The 27391-nt window shown below is 54.1% G+C and overlaps 1 protein-coding gene across 1 annotated transcript; it reads right to left on the reverse strand.

The window, feature by feature from the left end:
* Positions 1-722: 722 nt before the first annotated feature.
* Positions 723-26515, reverse strand: sh3rf1 (SH3 domain containing ring finger 1). Its single transcript, XM_047037260.1, has 12 exons — positions 26220-26515; positions 24839-25362; positions 11417-11692; positions 10975-11070; positions 7594-7902; positions 6324-6434; positions 5076-5203; positions 4384-4554; positions 3033-3283; positions 2572-2882; positions 2023-2369; positions 723-1831 (listed from the first exon to the last, which is right to left on the reverse strand). The coding sequence occupies exons 2-12, from the start codon at positions 25217-25219 to the stop codon at positions 1663-1665; spliced, it is 2550 nt and encodes an 849-aa protein (XP_046893216.1). The 5' UTR covers positions 25220-25362; positions 26220-26515; the 3' UTR covers positions 723-1662.
* Between the last annotated feature and the right edge of the window lie 876 nt (positions 26516-27391).

Below are 27391 nucleotides of genomic sequence, written 5' to 3' on the forward strand. Positions count from 1 at the left end.
CAGGTGAGCTGTGTCTGGTCGGGTGAGCTGTGTCTGCTCGGGTGAGCTGTGTCTGGTCGGGTGAGCTGTGTCTGGTCGGGTGAGCTGTGTCTGGTCGGGTGAGCTGTGTCTGGTCGGGTGAGCTGTGTCTGCTCGGGTGAGCTGTGTCTGCTCGGGTGAGCTGTGTCTGCTCAGGTGAGCTGTGACTGCTCGGGTGAGCTGTCTGGTCGGGTGAGCTGTGTCTGGTCGGGTGAGCTGTGTCTGCTCAGGTGAGCTGTGTCTGCTCGGGTGAGCTGTCTGGTCGGGTGAGCTGTGTCTGGTCGGATGAGCTGTGTCTGGTCGGTGAGCTGTGTCTGGTCGGGTGAGCTGTGTCTGGTCGGGTGAGCTGTGTCTGGTCCGGTGAGCTGTGTCTGCTCAGGTGAGCTGTGTCTGGTCGGGTGAGCTGTGTCTGCTCAGGTGAGCTGTGTCTGCTCAGGTGAGCTGTGTCTGGTCGGGTGAGCTGTGTCTGCTCAGGTGAGCTGTCTGGTCGGGTGAGCTGTGTCTGCTCAGGTGAGCTGTCTGGTCAGGGGACCTGCAGGAGCAGCTGCCTTGGTCAACAGGTACAAAAATGCAATCCTAACCTAATCCTAATGCAAGTAACGCTTGATTGGACATAAACAAAATAAATCTATTATGGAGTGTATGGTTGAACATAGTAAAAGGCAAGACCCCCCCGCCCCCCCCCCCCCCCCCCCAAAACTAACCCCCTCCCCCCCCCCTCCCCCCCATACACACACAGCAGATGGTTTCCATGGCGCCCCTCTCCTCAATGAGACGATTTGGTTTCCATAGTGACCCCTAGTCATCGTCGGAGGGGCTCGATTCCAAACAGGGAGAGGCCCCGACCCCCTCGACCCGGTCTGGGGGAGAGAGAGGGGGCCCACGCAGCACACAGCTGGGGCTCGACCCCCCTCCGCGAACCCTCGGGTCAGAGGTCACAGCAGAGCGTCTGCTCAGCCTCCATATTGGTCCAATGGTCGGGCCAGGAGACGACAAGGACGCAGGGTCCTAGTGCCTGCCCTCCAACACAACCCAGATAAACTTTACACCTCCCTCCCTTCCCCACACTAAACCCTCGAAGAAATAAGTTAAAATATGACACATCTCAGTCCATCAACGGTTCATAGCGTTTGTTTACGTCACTTTTGATCACAATCTCAAGTTTCCATATATACAATAAAGTGAGGAACAGTTACAAGGCACACAATTAACATCTGGTTGTCTACAAGAACATAAATAAGGGAGATCAGTGAGTCCTGTGCCCTCCTCCAGCGCCTCTGCAAGCTGCTCTGGAGACGCCCCCCCGCTGGGAGGAGCCAGCCCAGAATAGTCCTCCGCTTGGGGCCGCCTCATCTCGCCGCCATGGCAACCGCGAGAGTTCAGCACGGCAACCAGGTGGGAGGCGGTTACGGTCGGAGGAGTCCCTGTGGTGCTCCTGGTCTAGCATGGGGGGTGTGTGTGTGTGTCTCTGTGTGTGTGCAGTGATTGTATGTGTTTAGCTTGTGCCGTGTGTGTGCATGGAAATATGTATTGCATCTGTGTGCATGTTTAGTGTTAGTTTGGGTTTAGTTTTTGTGTGTATACATAGAGTGTATATTGTTTGTATAGTGTGTAGTTTCTGTATATAGAGTGTGTGTGTGTGTGTCAGATGCTGTCCACGAAGCTGCCAGGGAACAGGCCTGTGCGTCCGTTCCTCTGCAGGGTGCCCTTGAACCAGCCGTCCTCACGCTTCCTGTGGACGAACACCACGTCCCCCTCCTTCAGCTCCAGCTCTGCCTCGCTCTGGGGGGGGTAGGACACCACCACCCTGTACCTGCACACACACACACACACACACACACACACACACACACACACACACACACACACACAGAAGCATCCCCTTCAGTAATAATAAATACCAACATCACCATAATAAATCATTATTTCAGGATTTGATAGGCCAGTATCACGATAATAATAATTAGTGTTGTCACAGTATTCGATGGGCTGGGGTGGACCTACCTTTCGCATATGATTGGCCGGGCGTCGTGCTGCAGGGAGAGGAGGGAGGAGCATGCCTGGCGAGGGGGCGGAGCTATGGGGGCGCACACGTCCAGTGGGCTGGGCCTGCGCTGGGAGGAGTCAGGTGCCGAGGAGGAGGAGGATGAGGATGAAGAGGGATCAGGCTCCACACGGCTGCCACTGTGGTTGCCTGGGGAGACGGAGGAGGAGGCGGTCTCGGGGCTTAGCGCCCCAGGGAGCCCCTCACCAGCGGTAAGCTCCGCCCCCAGCGTGGGGGAGGAGGGAGGGGAGGGGCGAGCCTTCCTCTTGTTGGACGACAGGAGTTTCAGTAGACCCTTCTTCTCTCTCTGCAGACACACACACACACACACACACAGAGGGAGATGAACACACACATACTATCCACTGCTCCTTACCACAGCAAAAGAGAGAGAGAGAGACAGAGAGAGAGAGACAGAGAGAGACAGAGAAAGAGACAGAGAGACAGAGAGAGAGACAGAGAGAGAGACAGAGAGAGAGAGAGAGAGAAAGACAGCGAGCGACACCCACCTTGCCGTCCTTGTCCAGTCGACAAGCTAGGGAAGCCCCGTTGCCGGGGGTGGCCCCGCCATTTCCGGGCGCGGCTGCGCCGTTTCCGGGTGCAATGGCGCCGTTGCCGGGGGCAACCTCCAGGGAGGCTGCGCTGACGTTGGGCGGCGTCAGCGAGGCGGCAGCACAGCCCAGCGCCATGGAAGAGGAGCGCGGGGGGGCGGGGCACGAGGGGGCGGGGCAGGAGGAGACGAGGCAGACGGAGAGGTGGGGCTGGGGATTCTGGGACTGGAGGGGCGTCACGGCGACCGTCGGGCGGTCCTGGGTCGCCGCTGGAGGGGAGGGGGGGGGGGGGGGAACTGTTACTCACACGAACATGTTCTACACACACAAACCCTACTGCAGACACACACACCCTTTTGTCACCTCATCTACCACACACGGACTACATACACACACACACCCTTCCCCGTAGTACGTACCCGTTCTGACAGCGTTGCGTGCCTGGTTGACAGTCATCTGAGAGTTGACCAGGACTTTGGGCTGCTGGCTGGTTGCCGCTGCAGCGGGTGTTACTGTGGCGGTGGGGAGGGGACTGGCGGGGCCCGGGCACAGGGAGGGGAGGGGCTTGTTGTCAAGGCCAGGGGTGCTGGAGGAGGAGGAGGAGGTGCCGCGGCCGGCCGGGGGGGTTCCGCTCTGGGGCAGCTTGGGCTGAACACTCCCTGACACAGTCCTGGAGAGGGGAGAGGGGTTAGGATGGGAGTGTGGTGGGTCTGTGTGTGTATATATCATAACCCAAGCTCTTCTCCTGTCTGGCCCCCCAATAGTGGAATCATCTCCCCACCTCCATCAGAGACACTGACTGTTTCCACCTTCAAGAAAAGGCTAAAGAAAACACTTGTTCAGTACTTAAAGGTCCCATGACATAAAGTGTTCACTTTTGGAGGTTATTTAACATTAATATGAGTTCCCCTAGCCTGCCTTTCCCCCAGTGGCTAGAAATGTCAATAGGTGTAAGCCAAGCCCTGGGTATTCTTCTCCACCTTTGAGAAAAATTTAAGCTGAAACGCTCGGTTTACAAAATCCTCTCCGTATGTCGTCATAAGGAGGAAGGTTACCTCCCCTTTCTCTGCTTTGCCCACCAATGAAAAAATGAGCTACAACCGTGCAAGCTCGATATTGGTTTTTCCTCGAGACATCATGGCTTGCAAACGACCGAAGCATGGCAGTTAGCCCCGCCTCTCTCCTCATAGCATTTAAAGCTACAGACACAGAAATGGCACGTCCTGAGGAAAGCTCATTGTGGGACTGCTCGTAGTGGCTGTAATTCTGCACCAAGGCTGAATTTCGGGAAAGAGACTTCAGATACAGTCTTAGGGGACCACTAAGGCCTTTAGAATAGCATCCAAAAACGGCATGTCATGGGACCTTTAAGAAAGATTTGTTGGGTCAGATGTTAGTTTATTTCCTCCAGGAACACAATGACACTAATTGAGAGACGTGTTGCACTTGTTGGTTAGTTGTAACTGATTTAACTGCTTGTACTGTGAACTATATCATTGTTGCTTGCTTTCCTCCAGGTACACTCTAGCACTTTCGAGGATCATGTTGTTTAACTGTAACTTGTTTAACTACATGCTCTTCTGGTTCCACCCACTGGCACTTCTTTGCTTTTCACAAAGTACGCTTCATGTCGTTCATGATCATTGACCCTTTTGTAAAGCTCTGTCTTGTAAGTCGCTTTGGATAAAAGCGAAATGACTCAATGTAAATATGTGCGTGTGTGTGCGTGCTTTTGTGTGTGCGTGTGTGCGTGCGTGTGTGTGTGCGGACCTGCTGACGGGGCTCATGTAGTTGCCGGGGAACACCCCTATCCGGCCCGTGTGCATGGAGGTGCCCTTGAACCAGCCGTCCTGACAGCGTTCCAGAACCAGGAACATCTGCCCCCGCCGCAGCTCCAGCTCGTCCTCTTTACGGGGGCTATAGGGGAACAGCGCCACGTAGCTGGGGGCAGGGACACACACACACATATATATAAATACATATACACACACATATATACACACACACACACAAAAGCACAGGCACACGCCCAGCTGCCAGAGGGGCGGGGGTACGGGGGGGGGGTCAAGGGTCAACACCTGTTTGGCCTCTCGTCTCCTGGGTCTCATCAGAGTCTCACTCTCACCCCTGACCCCTCACCCCTTGGCACATTACTCCTGCCAGACACCCCTCGCATCTGATGGGAATTAGATACGCATGTTCTTCCTCCATGTGAGTGTGTGTGTGTGTGTGTGCGTGTGTGCCCGTAGCTCGGGGTCGTGTGGAGGTAAGGGGTCACCCTCATCTCGTCGTGTCAAGAACATAAACACAGCATGTAACACTGAGCAGCCCTGTCTGAGTGTGTGTGTGCCTGCGTGTGTGTGTGTGTGTACCTGCATATGTGTGTGTGTGTACCTGCATATGTGTGTGTGTGTGTGTACCTGCATGTGTGTGCGTGTATGTGTGTGTGTGTGTGCACTCACACAGTGGGTCTCTGTCTGCTGCCCTGGTCGCTGGTGCAGGGGGAGGATCTCTGGCCGGCAGCCAATGACGAGGCAGCTCCCAGCGCCGAGGACTGGGGGGGCGGAGGAGGGGGAGGGGGGAGGGCGTCCTGCAACACACACACACACACACAGATCAGCAACTGTAAACCCAGTAGAACCCAGTAGCTCAGAGAGAAAGAGAGGTGGGGGGACAGAGGGAGGTGGAGAAAGAAAGATGGACAGAGCTAGAAAGATCTCTTCTCCAGGGCAGGGGGAGTCTTGGAACAGTAGTCTGCTCCTGCTCCCTGTCGGGGGTTGTTTGGTTGTTGCTAGGTAACGGCGTGCCGAGTGGCGAGGACAGTTTAACTGGTAACATGTGACACGAACGACACGTCCTTCAACATAGCAGAGCAACACGGACCAAGAGACACCAGCAAACTGCCTGCTCTCCTGCTCTCTCTCTCTCACTCCTCCCTCCCTCCCTCTCAGTCCGCCTGTTTGCTTGCTCTTTCCAACCCTAATCAGCCCAGAAACGGAGTCATAAAAGCAATGTTTGTCCCATGACGAGCCCCAGCCCTCACACTGCAAGGACGAGGGATTCCTCCTTCTCACACACACACACACACACACACACTCCAGCCCCAGCAAATACCGTGTCTCAGACGGCAAACAGACAGACGTGTCTACGTCTGACAGCCCTGAGGAGCCCGGGGATGAGGGCTGTGTTGCTCTGTGTGTGTGTGTGTGTTTCAATTGGAGTGCGCGCGTGTGTCTGTGTGTGTGTGTAGTTGCGTGTGTATGAATGAATGTCTTGTGTGTTTTGATGTCTTCTGTTTCTGTTTCTGTGTGCGTTTGTGTTGGTATGCAGCTGAATGAGGTGGATTGTGCAGACAGTCTTCAGACACTAATTATCCTACACCCCCCCAAACACCAGCACCTAGACACCACACACACCCCCAAACACCAGCACCTAGACACCACACACCCTGGCAACGAAACAAACACACACACACCCAGGCACAGGGCTGAAGAACAATCTGGAAACATGCAGGCCTCAGTGCTCAGGTTCATTTCAGATCCATGAGCTGTTCTGCATGAATTAAGTACTTTTGAAACGCTAAAACACAGAACAGGAATGTTTGCTGCTGTACAGCTGTGGTCCATCCATAGCCAGTTCCCAGAACTATGCAAACACACACAGAACCAGCCTTCCAGACCCACAATCGCGCACACACACACACCACCTACCACAGGGATGGATGCGTAGCTGGTCTCCGGGGGGAACGTGAAGACGGTTGCCGTGGTGACAGGGCTGCTAGGGGGCGGGGTTACGATGAGTCCGGTGGTGCAGATGTGAACCTGTGGAGGAGAGAGAACTGAGCATGAACCCTGGGGAGGAGACTGAGGAGGAGGAGACTGAGGAGGAAGAGGGATTTTTCTCCATTTGGATGTGCCTTCATCCATCTGATCCCGCATGTCTGGTTCATGTTAGAGCAGGACTGTACATCTGCGGCCCTTCGCATGGAAGCATCTGGCTGACTGAACTACAGCAGTGAGGGCCCTGGAGAGCCTATTGGCTGGGTTTGGTCACAGGCCCACTCAGCCTCCACTGTGATTGGCTGAGTGAAGCCAGTTGTGTGCGTGTGTCAGTGTGTGGGTGTGTGTGTGTCATGGTAACATGGCAGCTCACCTGTCCGTCTGTCAGGGAGTACTTTAGTGTGTGCAGCTCGGTGGTTAGAGCATTTGACTGCAGATCAAGGGTTCAATTTCCCCGTCACTTTAGATAAAAGCGTCTGCTAAATGAATCCATTAAGCATGCTCCTAGCGTACCACAGAGCATGCTGGGAAAAGCCATGTCTATCTGTCTGCCACATCCCAACCCCCCCACCCCCCTATCTTCAGAGCCTAGCAACCACCCAGTATGCCATTCCAGGGTTGCCGTGGAAACCCCAGGGGCGGAGCGAGAGTTGACTGCGGGCAAGTAGAGTCACGCTTCTACGAGTTCAAACGCCTGAACCAAGAACCAGCCAGGGTTGGGCAGCGGTGGGGGGGGGGGGGGGGGAGCTGTTTGGAATGATGTGCCTGGGTGAGGAGGCCTGGATGGAGGGTGAGGAGGGGTGGATGGAGGGTGAGGAGGGGTGGATGGAGGGTGAGGAGGGGTGGGTAATTACTGACAGAAGAGTGGGGAATTTCTAGCGAAGCAACAAACAAATGTGGTGAGACAGGATTGGTGGTTGTTGTCGTGTTGCGTGACTGCGGGGATGCAAACAGAGAGCATGTTTACAGCGCCGGGGAAGAACACACACCCACACAGTACACACACACACAGTACACACACGCAAGCAAGCAGGCTTCTCTCATTCAGACATCAAATACGACAAGCAGGGATATATATGGAGTGGGACGGTTGCGGAGAGATTCCTTCAGGACGAGCGAAACGGGAGGCACGAGAGTACGTGTCGAGTCCTGCCCTCTCACCCCCCCCCCAGTGTTCACCCCCCTCCCCCCTCCCCCTCACCTGTGACGGTGCGCTACAGGAGAGCCCCCCGCTCATCTCCCCGATGCGGGCGGCCGCCGTGGGGTTGGAGGAGCTGATGAGCACCGGCCCGCTGATCTCCATGGAGTGTCTCTGGGGCGGGGCGGCCAGCGAGGGCTTGTGGGACATGGTGAGGGAGGTGAACGAGTGGCGCTTCTTGGTGTTCTTCTTGTCCCGCGGCCCGCCGTTGGTCTGGGGGCCCCCGGAGGACGAGGCCCCGCCCTCCCCGGAGTCGCCCCCGGGCTCCGACGGCTTGTCCAGCTCGATCAGCTGGCGGGCGGCGGAGTTGAACTGGAGAGGGGGAGGGAGGGGGGGGGGGGAGAGATGGGGGAGGTTCAGAGGTCGCAGGTTCCAATCTCCTGCTGTGTCCGTTGCTTCGGATAAGTGTCCGAAGCAACAATGAACAACAGTGCTAAATGAACCACATTCTTCTTGTCTTTAATACTATTCTTGTTGTTGGAGGTATGATTCAGTCCCTGGGAGGTCCTGTTCTCTGGAGAGGGCTGTGTGTATCATGTACTCCAGACGGAGACAGAGGTCTACTATGACATGTTTCAATCTGGAGCGAGGGCGCTGGGCAAACAGGGCATGTAGACAGCACAGCTTAAGGCTTCCTCGACCTGTTTAATGTTTATCCAGCTCTGCCAAAGTTCAACGTGGGTCTTCCCTTGTCAAATACAAGTGCGAATGACCAACTAAATACTTTTGATTTGTCCTTAACCTTGAAAAAGAAAAATAATCATTCTTAGACGACTTCTGTCCTTGACGATTCGCAGCCTCGCATCTCCCCGCTGAAGAGAGAGCAGCTATTATTCAGAGCAGCTCTCTTTCAAACCATCTCCCCCTCTATCATAACTTTTCTGCTCCATGTTCTAAACTCCTCTCTTACCTCTGGCACCTTCCCCTCTGCCTTCAAACAGGCCAGAGTTACCCCTTTACTCAAAAAACCCTCCCTTAACCCTGCCGTCCTCCAGAACTACAGACCGGTATCATTGTTGCCCTTCTTTTCTAAAACAATTGAACGTGCTGTATCTAACCAACTGTCTAACTTCCTTTCTCAGAACAACCTGCTCGACCCCAACCAATCGGGCTTCAAGACCGGCCACTCCACAGAGACTGCCCTCCTTTCAGTCACCACTGCCCTCCAGTCTGCCAGAGCGGCTTCCAGGTCATCCGTCATCATTCTGCTGGACCTTTCTGCGGCGTTTGATACGGTTAACCACCAGATCCTGCTCTCCAGACTTTCTGAGATGGGCATCACTGGCACTGCACTCCAGTGGATCTCATCCTACCTGTCGGGAAGATCCTACCAGGTCTCCTGGGGAGGCAAACTGTCAGGCCCACGCCAGCTCTCCACTGGTGTCCCACAGGGCTCCATCCTTGGACCCCTCCTCTTCTCTCTGTACACCACCTCACTTGGACCAATCATCACCTCCCATGGCTTCTCCTACCACTGCTACGCTGACGACACGCAGCTGTACCTGTCATTTCCTCCGACCGATCCGGGGATCCCAGCTAGGATTGAGGCCTGCCTCACAGACATCTCCGCCTGGATGACCGAGCACCACCTCCAGCTGAACCTCGCCTAAACAGAACTTCTCATCATCCCGGCCAAACCCTCCATCTCCCATGACTTCTCAATCACCCTGGGATCTGCGACGGTGACCCCCTCATCCTCTGCCAGGAACCTTGGGGTTACCATGGATGACGAGCTCTCCCTCACGGCCCACATTGCTGCGGTCTCCCGGTCGTGTAGATTCACCCTCTACAACATCCGGAAGATCAGGAGATACCTGTCTGAGCACTCCACCCAGCTGCTAGTCCAAGCACTTGTCCTCTCCAAGTTGGACTACTGCAACTCGCTGCTCGCCGGTCTCCCATCATGCGCAACCCGCCCTCTTCAGAGAATTCAGAATGCAGCGGCCCGTCTGGTCTACAATCTACCCAGACGCTCCCACGTTACCCCGCTCCTCATCTCCCTCCACTGGCTACCCATAACGGCCCGCATCAGATTCAAGACCCTGGTACTGACCTTCCGAGCAGTGAACGGGACTGCGCCCGACTACATCAAGTCTCTCCTGCAGCCTTACACCCCCACCCGCCACCTACGGTCTTCTTCAGACAACCGCCTGGTGGTCCCACCTCTCAAGACCGCCCGGTCCCAGCACAAGCTCTTCTCCTGCCTGGCACCCCAGTGGTGGAATCAACTCCCCACCTCCATCAGAGACACCGACTGTCTCTCCACCTTCAAGAGAAGGCTCAAGACGCACTTGTTCCTGGAGTACAATGGTACTTAGGAATGGTTTGCTGAACCCAACGCTAGTTTCCTCAAGGTTCACAATGACTCTTGCTTAGACTGTTGCTCTTGTTGGTTAGTGGTAGCTGATTTAAACTGTTGTATTCTTTTTTTTTAGTTAATCCTATTTTTATTGCTTTCCTACAGGTACACCTGCACTTAGAGATTAATGTTGTGTAATTTTAACTTGTTTAACTACATGCTCTTATGGTTTCTTCCCTTTAGCACTATTTTTTGGTTGTTCACAATATATACTTCTTGTTTTTGACTACCCGCAATGCTGTGGGGCTATCTTGTTGTTATTATCAGTGACCTATGCACTTTGTGAAGCTCTCTCTTGGAAGTCGCTTTGGATAAAAGCGTCTGCTAAATGAATAAATGTAAATGTAAATGTATTATGAGACGCTTCTCTCAAACACAGATGCCCCCGCATGTTTTTAAGGGACCATTATGAAAGCGAGGGAGGAACCATTAGACACTTTCTATGGAACGGGGCGCAACACTTCAAACAGGGAGGAGGTGAATCACTGGGGAGAGAGGGAGGGGGAGAGAGGGGAAAGAGAGGGAGGGAGGGGGAGAGAGGGAGAGAGGGGTGATGGGGAGACAGAAAAGGTAGAGAGAGGGAGGAGGAGAGAGGGAGGGGGAAGGAGGGGAGAAAGGGAGGGGAAAGGAGGGAAGAGAGAGAGGGGAGAGAGAGGGAGGGGGAGAGAGAGAGGGGAGAGAGGGATAAAAAGATCTGCAAATGTTTTTTTTATCAGAGGCCTCAGCAGAATCTCAGAGGAGACGGCGGAACACATTAGGAGGTGCTGAACCGGCGGCAACTTTATTTCCAGGGTTTACTACTTACAGCAAAGGAGAAAAAGAAAGAAAAGGCTGCGGAACACAGTGGCAGGTGAGCGGAGAGCTAACGTGCACATTTAGAAAGATGTCAAGCTAGCAGGAAGACTGAGGCAGAGCCATGACTCAGCATCTTCCTCTGCTACAGGGGGATAATGGAACACCTGTCTCCCCCCCCCCCCCCCTTCTTTTCCCCCCCCTCCCCTCCCCTGACTGCAACTTCCTCTCACCTCCACGTAGGATATGGGAAAGATCCCTATTTTATCCCCCAACATGCCCTCGGCCCAGTTTTCGTCCACTCTCCGGATCACCGTCAGCACATCGTCCTACGACAGACAGGGGGACAAGGTGTGGTTACCGAGCAGATTAGTCATTAGCAGGCAGGGAGACGCACAGGGTGAGGAACAGAGGCGGCCGTGTTTCATCAAACAGGAAGTGCCCGTGGCGCGGGGGCCGCGCGGCCATATTCAGAACCCTGCTGAGAGACAGAGCTGGATCAGCACTTTCCTGTACTAGAACAGACTTTTTGTGCTTATACGGTGTAAAAACAGTGCAGCACGTAGACCCCCTGGAGACCAGGGGGGGGGTCCTACCTTGGAGGGAGGGGAGGAGGGAGGGGGGAAGTCCTACCTTGGAGAAGGGGAGGAGGGAGGTAGTGGGAGGTAGTCCTACCTTGGAGAAGGGGAGGCAGTCCTTGTCCGCCTCCTTGTCCTTCAGCTCAAAGTCGTACAGGGCCTTGCACTGCGGCGGCGGCTGGGGGAGGGGCTTGATGACCTGGACGAAGTTGGTGGGGAAGAAGCCGTGGACGCCGCCCAGCTCGCCGTGGTACCAGTTCTCGTCCACCTGGCGGCGCAGGATGATGAGGTCACCCTTGGCGAAGCGAAGGTCGCCCGGCTCCTTGCCGTCATAGTTGTAGAGGGCCTTGGCACAGGGGAGCTGGAGGACACTCTGGAGACGGGGGGGGGGGGGAGGAGAGGGAGGGGGGAGGAGGAAAGGGGGGGGAGAGGGGGGGAAGGAGGCAGAGTTGAGTCTTGGTCCACATCAGCAGTCATGGATAATTGAGGAGCACTCAGAACCACATTCATTAAACACTGGAGACTGAGGAAGAGGGAGCTCTCTCTCACACACACAGACACACACACACACAGACACACACACACAGACAGACACACACACACAGACACACACTGCATGCAATCGCTCTCGAAGCTCCATTTGTTTCTCCCTTTCTTTCCTTCCTTTGAGGAATGGAGAGACAGAGGGAGAGAGACAGAGGGAGAGAGAGGGAGAGAGAGGGAGGAGTAGTGAGAAGGCCCAATTATTAGAAGAAGCTTGGTCCCAAACAGGCAGGAGTAGTTACTATGGAAACCCAAAGCAGAGAGAGTGTGGTTGGTGCTGGCCAGGATGCAGTACAGCAGAAGAGAGAGCGTGTGTGTGAATGACTGTGTCAATATGCGAGTTGTGATTGTGTGTGTGAGAGAAAGCGTGTATGTGAGTGACGGTGCATGTGTGAGTGTGAGAGTGTGTGAGAGGGACTTCAATGAGGTCCTTTCAGGACGGTTGTCCATGACGATGGCTGCAGTCCAAAGCAGGGTCCTGGACGCCCCCAGCCCCTCTACACAGGACCCCCTTCTGGGGCCCCCGGCCCCCCTGCCCTCTCCTTCCAGCCCCCATATACAAGAGCCTCTCATGCGGCACCCCCTAGCCCCCTCCCTGCCCCCCCCCCCCCCTAGACAAGACCTCCTCCTGCCCCCCAGACCCTTCCCAGCCCCTCCAACCCCCCTGCCCTCCTCTCACCAGCTCCCACTCCCTTTCCATGCTCTTGTGGGCAAACCTGAAAGTACTCAGAATTACAATCACAGCCAGAGAAGGCGAGAGATGGAGGAGAGGAGAGAAAGAGGCACAGAAAAAACTGTCCAGAAAGAGGGGAGGATGGTGGACTCAGGCAGAAAGAGAGGGAGAGGACAGGGCAGAGGGACGAGCGAGAGAGAGCTAAACTAAAGCAGAGCTACGGCCTTGTTAAAGACTAATGAAGCATTTTAAGAGCAAAAGAGAGCAAAGAAAGTGAGCACACACAGAGAGAGAGAGAGAGAGAGAGAGAGAGAGGGGGTGAGAGAGGGTGAGAGAGAGAGAGTGACAGTGAGAGAGAGGGTGAGAGAGAGAGGGTGAGAGAGAGAGAGAGAAACAGAGAGAGAGAGAGAGAGAAGAGAAAGCGAGGGTGAGAGAGAAACAGAAAGAAGGACTGATGGTGAGCCAGGCTGACATTGCCCCCCCTGCTCAGAATCACACAGCCAGAACCACTAAGCCAATCACCCTGCAGCGTGGTCAGGTGGGGGCAGGGAGAGAGGGAAGGAGGGATAGAGGGGTCCGGGGGTCAGGGAGATGGACGGAGGAGAGGGGGAGGGAGAGGGAGGGGAGGAGGAGAGAGGGAGGGGAGGAGGAGAGAGGGAGGGAGAGGGAGGGGAGGAGGAGAGAGGGAGGGGAGGAGGAGAGGGGGAGGGAGGGGAGGAGGAGAGAGAGGGGTGGAGGGACAGAGGGAGGGGAAGAGGAGAGAGGGAGAGGGGGAGGGAGGGACAGAGGGAGGGGAAGAGGAAAGAAGGAGAGGGGGAGGGAGGGACAGAGGGAGGGGAAGAGGAGAGAGGGAGAGGGAGGGACAGAGGGAGGGGAGGAGGAGAGAGGAGGGACAGAGGGAGGGGAGGAGGAGAGAGGGAGGGAGGGAGAGGGGGGGGGTAGAGGGCTGGAGAGGAGGAGGGACGCTGCAGCAGAGCTGGGCTCGTCTGAGGGGAAGCGAAGGCCTCTGGTCCAGCCCAGCTTGCCGGGGGCATGCTTTTGTCATGTTGATGCTAATGAATGAAAAACACCACTGTTTGTTTCAAACTGCTCAGGCTGGGCCTGGGGAGCAGAGGAGGAATCCAACCGCCACTCATAAAGAGACGAGGCCTGCAGTGGTCTAGGCCCTCCTCTCTCCCTCCCCCCTCCCCCTCCCCCTGTCCCCTTTCCCTCTGGGGTGGATACCCTCCTCTGGCCTCACATTCACATGTTCATATTCCCCCGGCTTAACTCAGAGAGAGGGAGGGGGGGAGAGAGAGGGAAAAGAGGGGGGGGGGGGGGCGGCAGGAAGTGTGGAAGCATGTGTATTCATCGTATGTATGCTGTACATTTTTGTATGCATGCATTCATGCGTGTGTGTGTGTGTGTGTGCGAGAGAGAGAGAGAGAGAGCAGGCTCCCACCTAGAGCGTGAGAGGAGTGTGTACCATCCAGCCGTGATCTGTACCAACACAGTTAAGCCTGGGGGAGAGGACTGGGTCCTCACTTCCTCTGTCGGGTACCTCTCTCTCTCTCACACACACACACACACACCCTGCTGCACTGGCTGGGTTACTTCTGCTGGTCTACAGGAAGACACACACACACACGCTTATGTACAAACAAACAGACGGCATTACTGACACACTCAATGACTTTGCCCAGTCATCACACACACACATCGGGTCACTGGCTGTAGCGCAACAAAAACAAAGACAAAATGGCTGTTTGCTTAGGGTAGTTACACCTGTGTGTGTGTGTATGTATATACATATATATATATATATATATATATGTATATATATATATATATATATATATGAATATGTGTGTGTATGTATATATGCAGAAACCCCCTACCCCTGTCCCAGACTAGTCTTCATTAAAGCCAACCCCCTCCTCCCCCATCCCCAGACAGTGGGTCTGCCTAGTCTCCCCCCCCCACCCTCCCATCACACATTCCTAGCCAGGGTGCAGCCTCACCCTAGCCGAGCAAAGCCCATCCCCATCCCCATCCCCATCCCCATCCCCATCCCCATCCCCATCCCCATCCCCAGCCCCATCCCCATCCCCATCCCCATCCCCAGCCCCAGCCCCATCCCCACCCCCCATCCCCATCCCCATCCCCAGCCTCAGCCCCTAACCCCCAGCCCTAACCCCCCCCCCCCCCCCCCCCCGAGTGTGTGCAGGCAGATGCAGCAGGTCCAGCTCCCCGGGGGAGTCATCAGGGAGGCCTGAGGGGCAGCGGCCATCTTGTTTTCATTAGAGCTCCATGACTTTAAATGGATTCCTAACAGCCTTGTTTACGACCGCCGCGAGACCGCCTCACACCCCCCATGCTGAGGGGTTTCCCACCGGCTCACACAGGGGCGCCCAGGCCCAGGCCCAGGTCCAGGACCGCAGACCTGACGGTGGAGAGGAGGACGAGGAGCAGAGGTATTCTCTCTCTCCCCCCCTTTCCCTGCACCCATCTCCCTCCCGCCTGCTTTCTCCTCCTCCTCCTCTCTGTATCACTGCTATTCTTTTTCTCACACGTCGAAACCAAGAAACAAAAGAGAGAGAAAACCCACAAAAACGTGTACCCCGGTTCCTTTGGCAACCCATCACAGCGGGGTGCCAGCAGTCTATTTATGGTGAGAATGTAGACTGAGGGGAGAGGGGAGGAGAAGAATGCCCCTCTCTGGTTGAGGAGAGGCCCACGCAGAACCAAGCAGACTCAAACAGAACGCCCATGTGCTCCAGAGGACCGCTCCATCGTGGAGGGTAGAAGTGATTTGTATTCTAAGTGTACTAATTGCATCAGCTCCCTCTTAACTTCCAGTTAAAAGTCTCACGATACACAGAGATGAAACACACCCAGACATTCACACACACACACACACACACGCCTGGCGGCCAGATGGAAGCCTGGGTGACACATGACCGTGAGCAGAGCATCTGGTAGCTTCAGTTCTCATCTTGATAAAGAGTGTCTCCATATGAACCAACACAGATATTCTTAACCCTCCAGCCTCCCATCCCTCCCTAATCCCCCCCCACCTCCCGGACCCAGATATCCCCCTGCTCCGATGAGTCCCGTTCTCTTTGACATCTCGTGGAACGGCCGTGGGCGTCGTTTACCTGGGGGAGGCGACGGCACCAGGATGCATTGTGGGAAGACGACAAGAAGGCGGAGCGAGTGTGGCGCTCTGGGCCACGGCCCCTGCTCCACCCCCCCCCCCCCCCCCCTCCGCCCACCCACCCAGGAGGGCACAACACACCTCAGCGCTACCCAGGCGCTGACCCCAGACCCCTACAAAAAAAACACCCTCTTTACAAGGGCCCCGGAACGAGGCCTCATGGGAGCTGTAGTCCCCGCTGGGGATCAGAGCTGTGCTTCCTGCAGGGAGGATGGGAGGCCTAGGAACTACGACCAGAGAGGGAGATTTAAAGAGGGGGAAAAAAATCTATAAAAACATCACACACGGGAAAGCTGGAGAGGCGGGATCGTTTAGTAAGCTACAGATTAGTCATCAAAAAGAAAGCATTTAGCCAGGAAGGGGGCCTGGCTTTATGGGAGACTTGAGGCAGCAGAGCAGTCGGACAGAAGGTTTTCATAAAGCTGCTTGAGCGTGTGGACGTGTGTGTTTGTGTTCCTGTGAAGCAAAGGTGCTATTTTATGCAACTCTGCATCTCTGTGTGCAAACCTCAAACCGTTTATATGTAAGCGCAGTGTGTGAGAGACAGTGTGTGTGTGTGTGTGTATGAGACAGTGTGTGTGTGTATATGAGGCGGTGTGTGTGTGTGCGGTGTGTGAGTCGTCTACCTGGCAGGCCTCCCTCCAGCAGTCAGTTCTGGGTGGGAGTCCAAACCCTCCCTCTCTCCCTCCCTCTGTCTCTCTCAAGTGTCTCTCTCAAGTGTCTCTCTCTCTCTGTGTTGTCAGAGCTGCAGTGCAGGACTTGCGGCCCACTCACATTACAGAGCAGGACAGGAGAGAGCGACAGAGAAGGAAGGAAGGAGAAGGAAAGAAAGGGCAGGAGGCAAGGAGAAAACGAGACGCTAGATAGAGAGGACGGGGTGGAGAGAAAGGGGGGAGAGAGACCTTCCTGGACAGGGAGGCAGAATGAGAGATGCTGAGTGGAGAGAGAAGGAAAGTTAATGTAATGTATTCACCTGGCAGAGCTCCCCTGCTTCGACTGGGGCGCACAGATCTGGTGTGCGCACACACACACACACACAGAGAGAGAAATGATTCCAAAATAACTCTACTTCACCCTCTCCTCTCCCTCCTCCTCCTCCTCCATGCTTGTCTCGCTAGGTGGGCTGATGGCTGCCTGCTTTGTAGTGTGTGTGTGTGTGTGTGTGTGTGTGTGTGTGTGTGCGCGACAGACAGAGCAGAGAGGATGTGCGTGTCGTGATGAGCGGAGAGCCTGAAGAGCGTTTCCACAGCAGCTCCTTGAACAAGCCCTTTCTCTCTCCCTCCGTCCACGCTTCCCTCCCTCTGTCAGAGGTGGGCCTTGCATGCAGTATGCGGCACTATGAAACCCTTCCTAGGCAAGCCTAGACCTGAGGGATACAGGGTCTAGACAGGGTGTCCAGTATATGAGTGTGTGTGTCCAGTAAACAAGGGTGTGTGTGTCCAGTATTTGTGCCCACCTCCAAAACACCCACAGCTGAGATCTAGCGTCTAGCTGTTAGAGAGGGAGAGACAGAGAAAGTGAGAGAGAGGGGAGAGAGAGAGAGAGAGGGGGAGAGAGGGAGAAGGAAAAGAGAGAGATCCACCAGCTTTCTCCGGTTGTGACCACTACAGATCTGCCTCTCCACGGGTTGTCCTGGATCCTGATCAGCCAGACGGAGGGACATTATGGGCTGGTAGCTGGTCGTGTCCCAGAGGATCCAACGAGCAACCTGGTCTGCCCTCTCCCTGACCCCTTGGCTGTTCCTGACACTCCCTGATATTGACCAGTTCCACCAACACCCTCCAACCGCACTGATAACACTGTTCTGCAGCAGCCAATACATGCGATTGCAAAGGGTGTGTGTGTGTGTGTGTGTGTGTGTGTGAGACTGGGAGAGGTGTTGTGCGTCACGCTGCACCTGTGTTTGAGATAGGGTGTGTCCTCATTCAAATCCACCTGCTCAAACCTGGAGACATGAAGACAAACAGCTCTGGGCTCTTCCAAATAGGTCACCAGACGCCTGCCTCTGTGTGTGTGTGTGTGTGTGTGTGTGTTTTGAGCATCCGCGGGTGAGTGTATAGTTATAACAGGATTTTGCATCAGAGCTATGAAACTGTGCTCCACCTCGGTAATTATTCACACACAGACATGAGAACATTGGACCTCTCTATTCCTGTGAGAAGGTTAGGGTTCGAAGACGCTCCATGTGGGAAGAAGACCCTTATGGATCACACACTCCCTCCCTCCCTCCGCCGAGGAGAAGAGGGAAGACGTGAGGAGTAGAGAGCGGAGAGGAGGGGAGTGAAGAGAGGAGAGGAGAAGCTGAACTTCTAGCCTGCTCCAGGGGTGTCCCTCCTCCTGGAAGCACATTCACACCCTCCCATGTTGGAGTTCTCACACATTAACACCCCTAATCACCCCCCCCCCCCCCCCCCCCCCAGGCCCCGGCATGCCCCCCCCTCCCGGCCCTCCACTGGTAGCCCCCCTGATGGGGCGGGGAGAGGGGATGTCACTCAGGGGACAAACCCAGATTAACTGGGCCCCCGGGCTCCACAGCAACCCTGGAAACCTTATCTGCACCCTGCTGAACAACAAACGAGGAGATCTGGAGGAGACAGCCTGCCTGCTCTCTCTCTCTCTGTGTCTGTGTGTGTGTGTGTGCGCGCGAGGAGACCACACATCTGTGCGAGCTTCCAGAGAGGCGAGGAAAAGAGTTTGCACACAGAGGCCAGAGTAATGGACCAGGGGTTAAAGGTCAAACTAGTGAAAACGTTCCTCCCACCCAATCAGGAATCAGACCCTCAGGACGGGAACAAAACACTTAACATGCCATGCAGCCAATGGCCCATGGACAGCCAACCCTGGCCCACCAATCACAACACAGGGTCATAGGTCAAGCAGCTAGGCTAAACACAGGGAGGGATGAGGTGGGTGGAGGGTGGGCGGACGAGACCATACTGTGGTGGTTTCCCAACATAGGACGCAGTCACAGTTACACTGGTAGAGGACCAATCAGATGCTGTTACACTGGCAGAGGACCAATCATATGCAAGGACTTTAACCAGCACCCATAAACACAAATGGAGGCTATTCTGTGTGTTCTCTAAACACTTGCTGTGTCCCTGGCGACCTGACCACCCACAGTTTGTCACAGCAGGTGTAAAATGACTGAGGAATTCGGGTTAGTTTAGACCTCATGATTGTGCCACCAACAGACTGGGGATGAGAGGGGGAGGCTTGGAGGAGGAAGAGGCTGGGGTTGGGAGGAAGAGGCTGGGGCTGGGAGGAAGAGGCTGGGGCTGGGAGGAAGAGGCTGGGAGGAAGAGGCTGGGGCTGGGAGGAAGAGGCTGGGGCTGGGAGGAAGAGGCTAGGGCTGGGAGGAAAAGGCTGGGGCTGGGAGGAAAAGAGCTGGGAGGAAGAGGCTGGGAGGAAGAGGCTGGGGCTGGGAGGAAGAGGCTGGGAGGATGAGGCTGGGGCTGGGAGGAAGAGGCTGGGAGGAAGAGGCTGAGAGGACGAGGCTGGGGTTGGGAAACTGCAGGGCTAGACCACCCAGTGAGTAGAGCTGGAACACCAGGGTAAACCATCACATCTCTACACACAACAAACAGCTGAAGCTGTGATCCTGTGCACACAAGCTACAGTTGGTAAAGCTCAGCCAATAACAGGCCTAAACACTCTCCTCCAGCCAATAACAGTCCTCCACCAGGAAGACTAGCAATAGCAGGCCTTTTAACAGGTGAGGACCCTCCAGGTGAGGGAGCACCAGACGCTCCTCCTCCCCCAGCAGGTGAGTCTACCCTCAGGCTTCCAGCAGCCCTGGCGCCTGCCTGCCTGTCTGTCTCACTCTGCCTGCCTGTCTCACTCTGAATGCCTGCCTGCCTGTCTCACTCTGACTGCCTGCCTGTCTGTCTGTCTGTCTCACTCTGACTGCCTGCCTGTCTGTCTGTCTGTCTCACTCTGACTGCCTGCTTGCCTGTCTGTCTGTCTCACTCTGACTGCCTGCTTGCCTGTCTGTCTGTCTCGCTGTCTGACTGCCTGTCTCACTGCCTGTCTGTCTGTCTCACTGTCTGTCTGTCTGTCTCACTGTCTGTCTCACTGCCTGTCTGTCTCACTGCCTGTCTGTCTCACTGCCTGTCTTTCTCACTGCCTGTCTTTCTCACTGCCTGTCTCCTCTGTCAGGTCAGGCACACAGCTACAGCCTCTTATCACACAGGAACATACAGTAACCCCAGGCCCCAAACACACCTAATATGATCAACTCCACTGCACTGGGACAACACACACACACACAAAGAGGTAGGAGAGGAGTGTGAGTTGGCAGTTTCGACGAGACCAAACAGGCCTGGTGTTTAGAGGAAAAACAGGGACCTTCGACTCCCTGTGGCATTCCTCAGACACACAGGTACACACACACACACACACACACCTCTTCAGGTCTTTCATCTTTTTAGAGAGACTGGTTCTTTTCTCCTCTCGGTTTTGTCTGATGTGAAACATCTTGGAAAGCGGGAAACACACACACACAAACAGACCCACCACACACACACACACACCCACCACACACACACACACACCCACAAACAGACCCACCACACACACACACACCCACCACACACACACCCACACCCACAAACAGACCCACCACACACACACACAGGGACCCACCACACACACCACCCCGGGGGACAAATATGGACTCTATAACGAGGTGGTAACCATAGCTACACCTTAATCACATGATGAAGTCCTTTGATCTGCTCACCTGGAAGCATAACAAGCACACACACACAAACACAGCATAAGCACACACACAGCATAACAAGCACACACACACACACACACACAGCATAACCAAGCACAGACACACAGCCTAACCAAGCACTCACACACACACACATACACAAACACACACACACACATCAGACCCAAGCACACAGACAGACACACAGGCCTACTCTGAGTTTCTCAGAGATGATTGCTGAAAGCAATGTGGGCTCACTGTCCAATCAACACTAATCTCATTAGCGTTCTAATGGACAGAGAGAGAAGTCTAACCTGAGAGAGAATACGGATAAAGCAGGAGGAGAGAAGAGGGGAGAGAGAGAAAGAGAGAGAAAGAGAGAGAGTATAACACAGAACATTATACCGGAGGTTGCTGAAAACCCACAGACAACAAACACCATACCGCTCCCTAGACCAACAATCAGAGAGCACCGGACAGGATCAGCCACTAAGTGTGTGTGTGTGTGTTTGTACAAAAGTATGTAAGAGAGAGTGACAGAGAAATACAGAGAGAGGGAGAGAAAGAAACAGCAGAAAAGAAAGAACTCAACAACATCCCCAGTGGCTGTGCGTGTGCGTGCGTGTCTGTTCGTGTCAGTAAGTGGGCAGAGTGTGTGTGTCACCATGTAATGAGGGGTTTCCGTGACACAGCTGAGGTCAGCCAGACGACCAGGGGGGGAGGCTCCGACAACAGCATGATGTCATAAAAGAGGGCCCGCGTGAGTCATCAAACCTCAGACGAGGGCGGAGCCTGGAGGTTTAACGAGCTACACCGTAAACAACATTCCAGCTCTCTATAAAAACACTGCTGCTACAAAGAGACGCTAAAAAACAAAGCGCAAAACATCTTTCTTCTTTTTTGGTTTGTTGGAAGGAAGAAAAAAAGCTATTTCTGAGAGGGAACAGGAAATTGGAGTGAACTTCATACAAATCAGCCGGGAGCCAAATTTCCGTCCTTGGTACAAAACAATTTCCTGAAGATGGACATATATATACGAGAGAGAGAGACACGACGGCTTGATTCTATCCCTGCTGCCTCAGCTGAGCACAGCCAGCATCCCCTCTCTCCTGCACACACACACGCAGAGGCGGGGCAGTGCAGAGAGACTAGAGGATGTCGTCGTCCTCCCCAAACCTTTGCCGGCTCTGACCCCAACAGCCCTGACCTCTAACCCCACTGTACTGGCCTGATCACCCAGTCCCAGTGGGTTAGTGGAGACCTGGAAGACCCAGGAACAGTCAGCTGTATGAGTCAACGCACACACACACACACCTTACAAACACACATCTGTGTGAGGTAAGAGAGACCGGCCTCGGCCAGGGTGTCACACAGCTGTCTGGCTAATACTCTACTGGGGACCGGGGGAGGAGGGACAAGGGAGGGGAGAGAAATGAAGGAACAGGGAAAGGGGGGTGGAGTAGAGAAAAGAAAGGTGGGTAGGGAGAGACGGAGAGAGAAAAAGAAAGCAGAGAGAGGGAGAGAGAGGGAGGGGGAAGGGAGGACAAGGCTACCAGCCCATTTGTCCCGTCTGCTTCTGACACCTTTAAAATATGGTCCTTGGAACACCTCAGGCCACCTGCAGCCTCCCCCACCACACACACACACACAACACGTCCGTGTCGGTCACAAAGTCAGATCAGAAGAAAAGAAAACCCTGTAGTGATCTGCCCCCTGGCCACCAGTCTCCGTCCCAGATTGGAATCAGGGCTGGGGGACGGTTCAAAGACCAGGACACAGGAACCAAGAGGCCAAGGCTGCAGACAATGGGAGAGAGGGAGGAGGAGGGGAGAGGGACGAAGAGGGAGAGAGGGAGGAGGAGGGAGAGAGGGAGGAGGAGGGAGAAAGGGAGGAGGAGGGGAGAGGGAGGAGGAGGGGAGAGGGAGGAGGAGGGAGAGAGGGAGGAGGAGGGGAGAGGGAGGAGGGGAGAGGGAGGAGGAGGGGAGAGGGAGGAGGAGGGAGAGAGGGAGGAGGAGGGAGAAAGGGAGGAGGAGGGAGAGAGGGAGGAGGAGGGAGAAAGGGAGGAGGAGGGGAGAGAAGGAGGAGGAGGGAGAGGGAGGAGGAGGGGAGAGGGAGGAGGAGGGGAGAGGGAGGAAATGGGAGAGAGGGAGGAGGAGGGAGAAAGGGAGGAGGAGGGAGAGAGGGAGGAGGAGGGAGAAAGGGAGGAGGAGGGGAGAGAAGGAGGAGGAGGGAGAGAGGGGGGAAAGGGAGGAGAGGAGGGCAAGGGCGGGAGGAGATTAGAAGGCAGAGGAGAGGACGGGAGAGGAGAGGATAGAAAAGGAAAGGAGGGTAGAGGAGAGGACCCTCTCCCAGAGGAGCAACACTCCCGGCTGGCCAGGGACCAGGCTGGGCTGACACCCAGAACTTTGATCTCCTCCTCTCATGGCCTCAGACTTCTTCCACCTGCAACCCCTCCACCCTCCAACACACACACACAAAACCCCTGAGAAAGGGGGCTGCACTTGGACTAAGCAGGCCTCAACAGACATTTGTCTGTTACTAGTTTGTGCGTGCGCGTATGTGTCTACATACGTGTGCAAATGTGGATGTGCCTATCTCTCTATACGTGCACGGGTCGGTATGTGTGTGTGTCTTTGTGCGCATGTGTGTATGTGTGCGTATGTGTGTGTGCGTGTGGGGGGACCGGGAATCTAACAGGCAGTAGCTAGTTCTGAAGCCTTTATCCCCTTACCATGGCGGGCGGGGGGCGAGGGGGAGAAAGATCATGTAACAGATCGTGAAAAACCTCAAAGGAGACAAATAATGGAGCAGTCAGAAGTACACGGCTCTTATCTGAGCCGCCAGCGACTCGCGGAACATTCCAGAACACGGAGCCTGGGAGACGAGCGCTCCGAGGGAGCGCGGCGTCGCAACACCAGACACCTGCCTCTCTACGCGGCTCATGTACCTGGCCTCATTCAGGTCAGGGAAGGAATGAACAGGATGGGGCATGAGACAAAAAGATGGCTGGAGATTTAGGGGGGTTTAAAAACGGGCCTGCGTGTCATAGAGATGGAGGCACACACGCAGAGATGCTGCTGTTACAACTACCTACCAGTATTGCTGGAGTCGTCTGCTCTCAAAAGTGATTATCCAACACACACACACTTTCTCCCGTCAGCTGCTTAACCCAGACTAGAGCTGCTCAATCCATAACAAGCTAATAGGATTCCACCTCTTTGGATCACACCACCCTCCGTCAACACCCAGGGAGTCAGGTGGCTGAACGGTAAGGGAATCGGGCTGGTAATCTGAAGGTCGCCAGTTCGATTTCCGGCCGAGCCAAATTACGTTGTGTCCCTGTGTCCACTTCACCCTACTTGCCTTGGGGGTAATGTCCCTGTAGTTACTGTAAGTCGCTCTGGATAAGGGCGTCTGCTAAATGACTAAATGTAAATGTAAACCCCCCCCCTCCAGTACATTCCTTGACTCTGACCACCATGATCCAGTCAGAGCTAACGCACATCCAGACGTCCATCTCCCATTGGTTTAATTTCCTCACTATGTCCATGTTGCTTTGGATCAAGCAGTCTGCTGGATGAACACAGTCTGACTGCGTCAGGGACACCTGCGTCTCCCGTCTGACTCGCTGAGGGGCTGTGGGCCGGGAAACCAATCGCAGCCAAACAATTACCTTTTACTCATGTAGCAGACGCTTTGATCCAAACATAGAATGTTGGCATGTAGACAGACAGCAGAGAAAGGAAGGGGAAAGATCCATGCGGCATGGTACTAAGCGTGTTTCAGTCAACGAATGATCTGTATTTACCAGGCACAGTGCAAAGTACCCACATGTCAGCCCCCAGGCAAGGTGTAACAATGACAATATCTACAGAGCAACACTCAATTCTCAACTATAATATGACATTGTACAGTGCAGCTAAAACACTTTCTGGACCGTTCTGGACCTTTATGTAATTCCCACCCTGCTTGATCTAATAATAATAATTAAGTATTTATTTAACAGATGCTTTTATCCAAAGTGACCTACAGAGGGGGATTTGAACCTCTGATCTCCAGTCAAATGTTCTAACCACTGAGCCAAACCTATCCCCTTGATGTAGCTTGGCTGCAGCTGACCGGAAGAGAGATAAATATCTGTTGGCCCAACTACTGATGGCTCAGCCAATGTTGTTTTCAGCGCTGCAAGACAGCTGGCTGTCTTTCGGGTCCCTGTGATGATAGCTGTTCATCTAGGGCGAAGATTAAAGCGCGCAGTAACGACACATGCTGCTTTTTATCCCTACAGATTACGTTATGTTGCGCTGCGTTTTGGCACCGGCCAGCACAAAACCACATTGGCGCTTGTTCATCCATACACACCGAGCCACAAAGCGTTGTTACTCACCCTCACGGGCGTGCTCTTGGACTGGGTTCTCTGAAGCTGCGCTCCAGGTGTCCCCTGCTCCCTCGGCCCGGCAGATTGCACCCTGACCCCGGGAACAGCCGTGCCGTTGGCACAGACGCCGGTGGCGGGGCCGGGCCTCCGAGGCCGCTGTTTGATCCCGTCGAGAAGCCGTACCAGGAGGATATTACTGGGTAGCTCGTCCACTGCGCATTCCACGAGCGTCCGGCACTCTGGGCACCGCAGCTCCCCCCGCGAGCCCAAGATGCCCTGAAGGCATCGCCGGCAGAACGTGTGCTGGCACGGTAGGACCTTAGCCGAGGCGTCCAGACGCTCGAGACACACCGGGCACTCAAGCAAGTCCAACAACACCGATTCGTCCATTCTCGCCGTCCTCTCCTCTGTGTGTGGTTGCTTCTACTTCCGTGCTACTGGCATCGCGGAGGTGTTGAGCTTTGTGTCGGGAAACTGTGGAATCTGTCACGTCACTCCCATGCCGAGGTTATGGCCATAGCGTCAGCATGTAGCTGTAGTACAGAGAAAGGGAACGTACAAACGGTCAATGGCTGTCATAAACATTTCTTGTCTCCGATCCAAGTCCAAATAATATACTCTGCACGGTGCACACAGTCTCTCCAGAACTTTGCCAAGTCTTATACAACTACAAACTATGTGGTATGTTACAAAGTTCACGACTGTAACATTCCAAAGTCCCGCTGCTACGACATACAGCTGGCTAACAACACTGTACCGATGCTTGGAAAAAAAATATTCTTGTTTGCTCCCAGTCCCGCGGTCATTAAGCATCGAACCCCGTCAACAGCACGATAATGGAATCAAGACCAGCGATGAGGCACAAAGTGCCTTTGTCCGGTTTATTACGTTAATCGTCGAGGTCTAGCTGTGTCTAGCCACCGGGTATAACAACAAGCATCCAGACGAGACTAGGAAAACCGGCGCATTGTACAATTGTACTGCTTCGACAGTCAAACCCAGCTACGAGCTAGCGCTGAAAAATACAACTTACTGTTGAGGAAGCTTGAGGATCACATGAAGGCAAAAAAACGCAATTTTGTCTCTTGTTTGTCTGTTTTCTCACAGTTAAAACTGTTATTTAGTGGCTATAAAACTGTTAACGGGTAACACAAAACGTCAACCAACTTAGCTAGTCTACTATAACTCCCGACAATACTGTACAGGGGTTTTAAGAAGTTGTATCCCTACTCATGCGTCATACTTTGGTTAACTGACTGGATGTGAACAGTTTATATGTTAAAATACAGTTATTATATATGCAAATTTGTGTTTCTGTGTGACTCGCTGAGAGTAATGTGTCTTAACTAGAATATTCATGTTGTGTTTTGTCCTTGAAAACAAGTCTTACCTCAGAAAAGGCCTCCGTCCAGCTCTCTTCTCAAAACGGAATTTCTCTATAGAACCCCTCTCTGCTAACGCAAGCAAGGAATGTGCTAGCTGGCTAACTTAGTAAAGATGTCTTCGGAGACTCCTAGAGAGTCCAATATGTTTTAGGAATTTTTTTTCAAAGCCTCTCTGTATCCTGATTTACCAATAGTAAAAAAAAAAAAAAACGTTTATTCGCCGGGGAATACGCGGTTACAGAAGCGCAGACAGGGGCAAACAACTCCGGCAGCACTCCCCGAACGCCATGATGAAGAAGTGAACTGGAGTGGATTCGTTGTGGAGGGCGTGATGTGTAGAGGAGGAGGGGGGGAAAGTAACTCTCTACACGTGTTGTTGATGCAGTATTTACTTCCTTAAGCGATTATTCATTACATTTAACATGAAAAGAAATAACTGACTAAATGAACATTAGTATTTGTAATGTATTAGGTATTTCGCTACTTTTACAAACCCTGGTCAATGTCTGCATTATTGTTAGCTTTGTATCATCGGCCGCGACAACATTTCTGCCTGTCTTGTGAACATGTAAGCTATAATTGTGTGTGTGTGTGTGTGTGTGTTTGTGAGAGAGAGAGAGAGAGAGACAGAAAGCCAGTAGGTTCTTCTTCATCTTATAATCAGAATCACTATGATAACCAACATAACAGCCGACCGATATGAAGACCCATGAAGGAGGATACAGAGCAAAATCATAAAACTATGAATTATATTGATTTTCCTTTGTTTGAGGACACTGCTTACTGATCAAGAGCAGAGAGAAGAAACGTCAGGAAGAGGCAGAGAGGGAGAAAAAGGAACCATAAAAGAGAGATTTATTCGCGGTTGGCCCTTTTCTGTCACTGGTGATCCCACAGGACCTGACAGGACTGCAGCTCATATTTCATCCAGTTACAGAGACACTATCCTCCCCCAGTGGGTCTGGGACAGGACGCACACACTGACTACCCCCCCCCCCCCCCCCCCCCCCAGGTCTTAGGCTGGGACAACAACTCCTGCACGCCTATTTACTCCGATGGCACACACGCACACAGACCTCCATCTTACACCCCTGGCTAGCCCATCGTATTCACCCTAACCCCCCCCCCCCCCACACACACACACACACACACACTACTATACCTTACCCCTCCCCGC

The sequence above is a fragment of the Hypomesus transpacificus genome, chromosome 16 (assembly GCF_021917145.1).
Source record: "Hypomesus transpacificus isolate Combined female chromosome 16, fHypTra1, whole genome shotgun sequence".
Taxonomy (NCBI): domain Eukaryota; kingdom Metazoa; phylum Chordata; class Actinopteri; order Osmeriformes; family Osmeridae; genus Hypomesus; species Hypomesus transpacificus.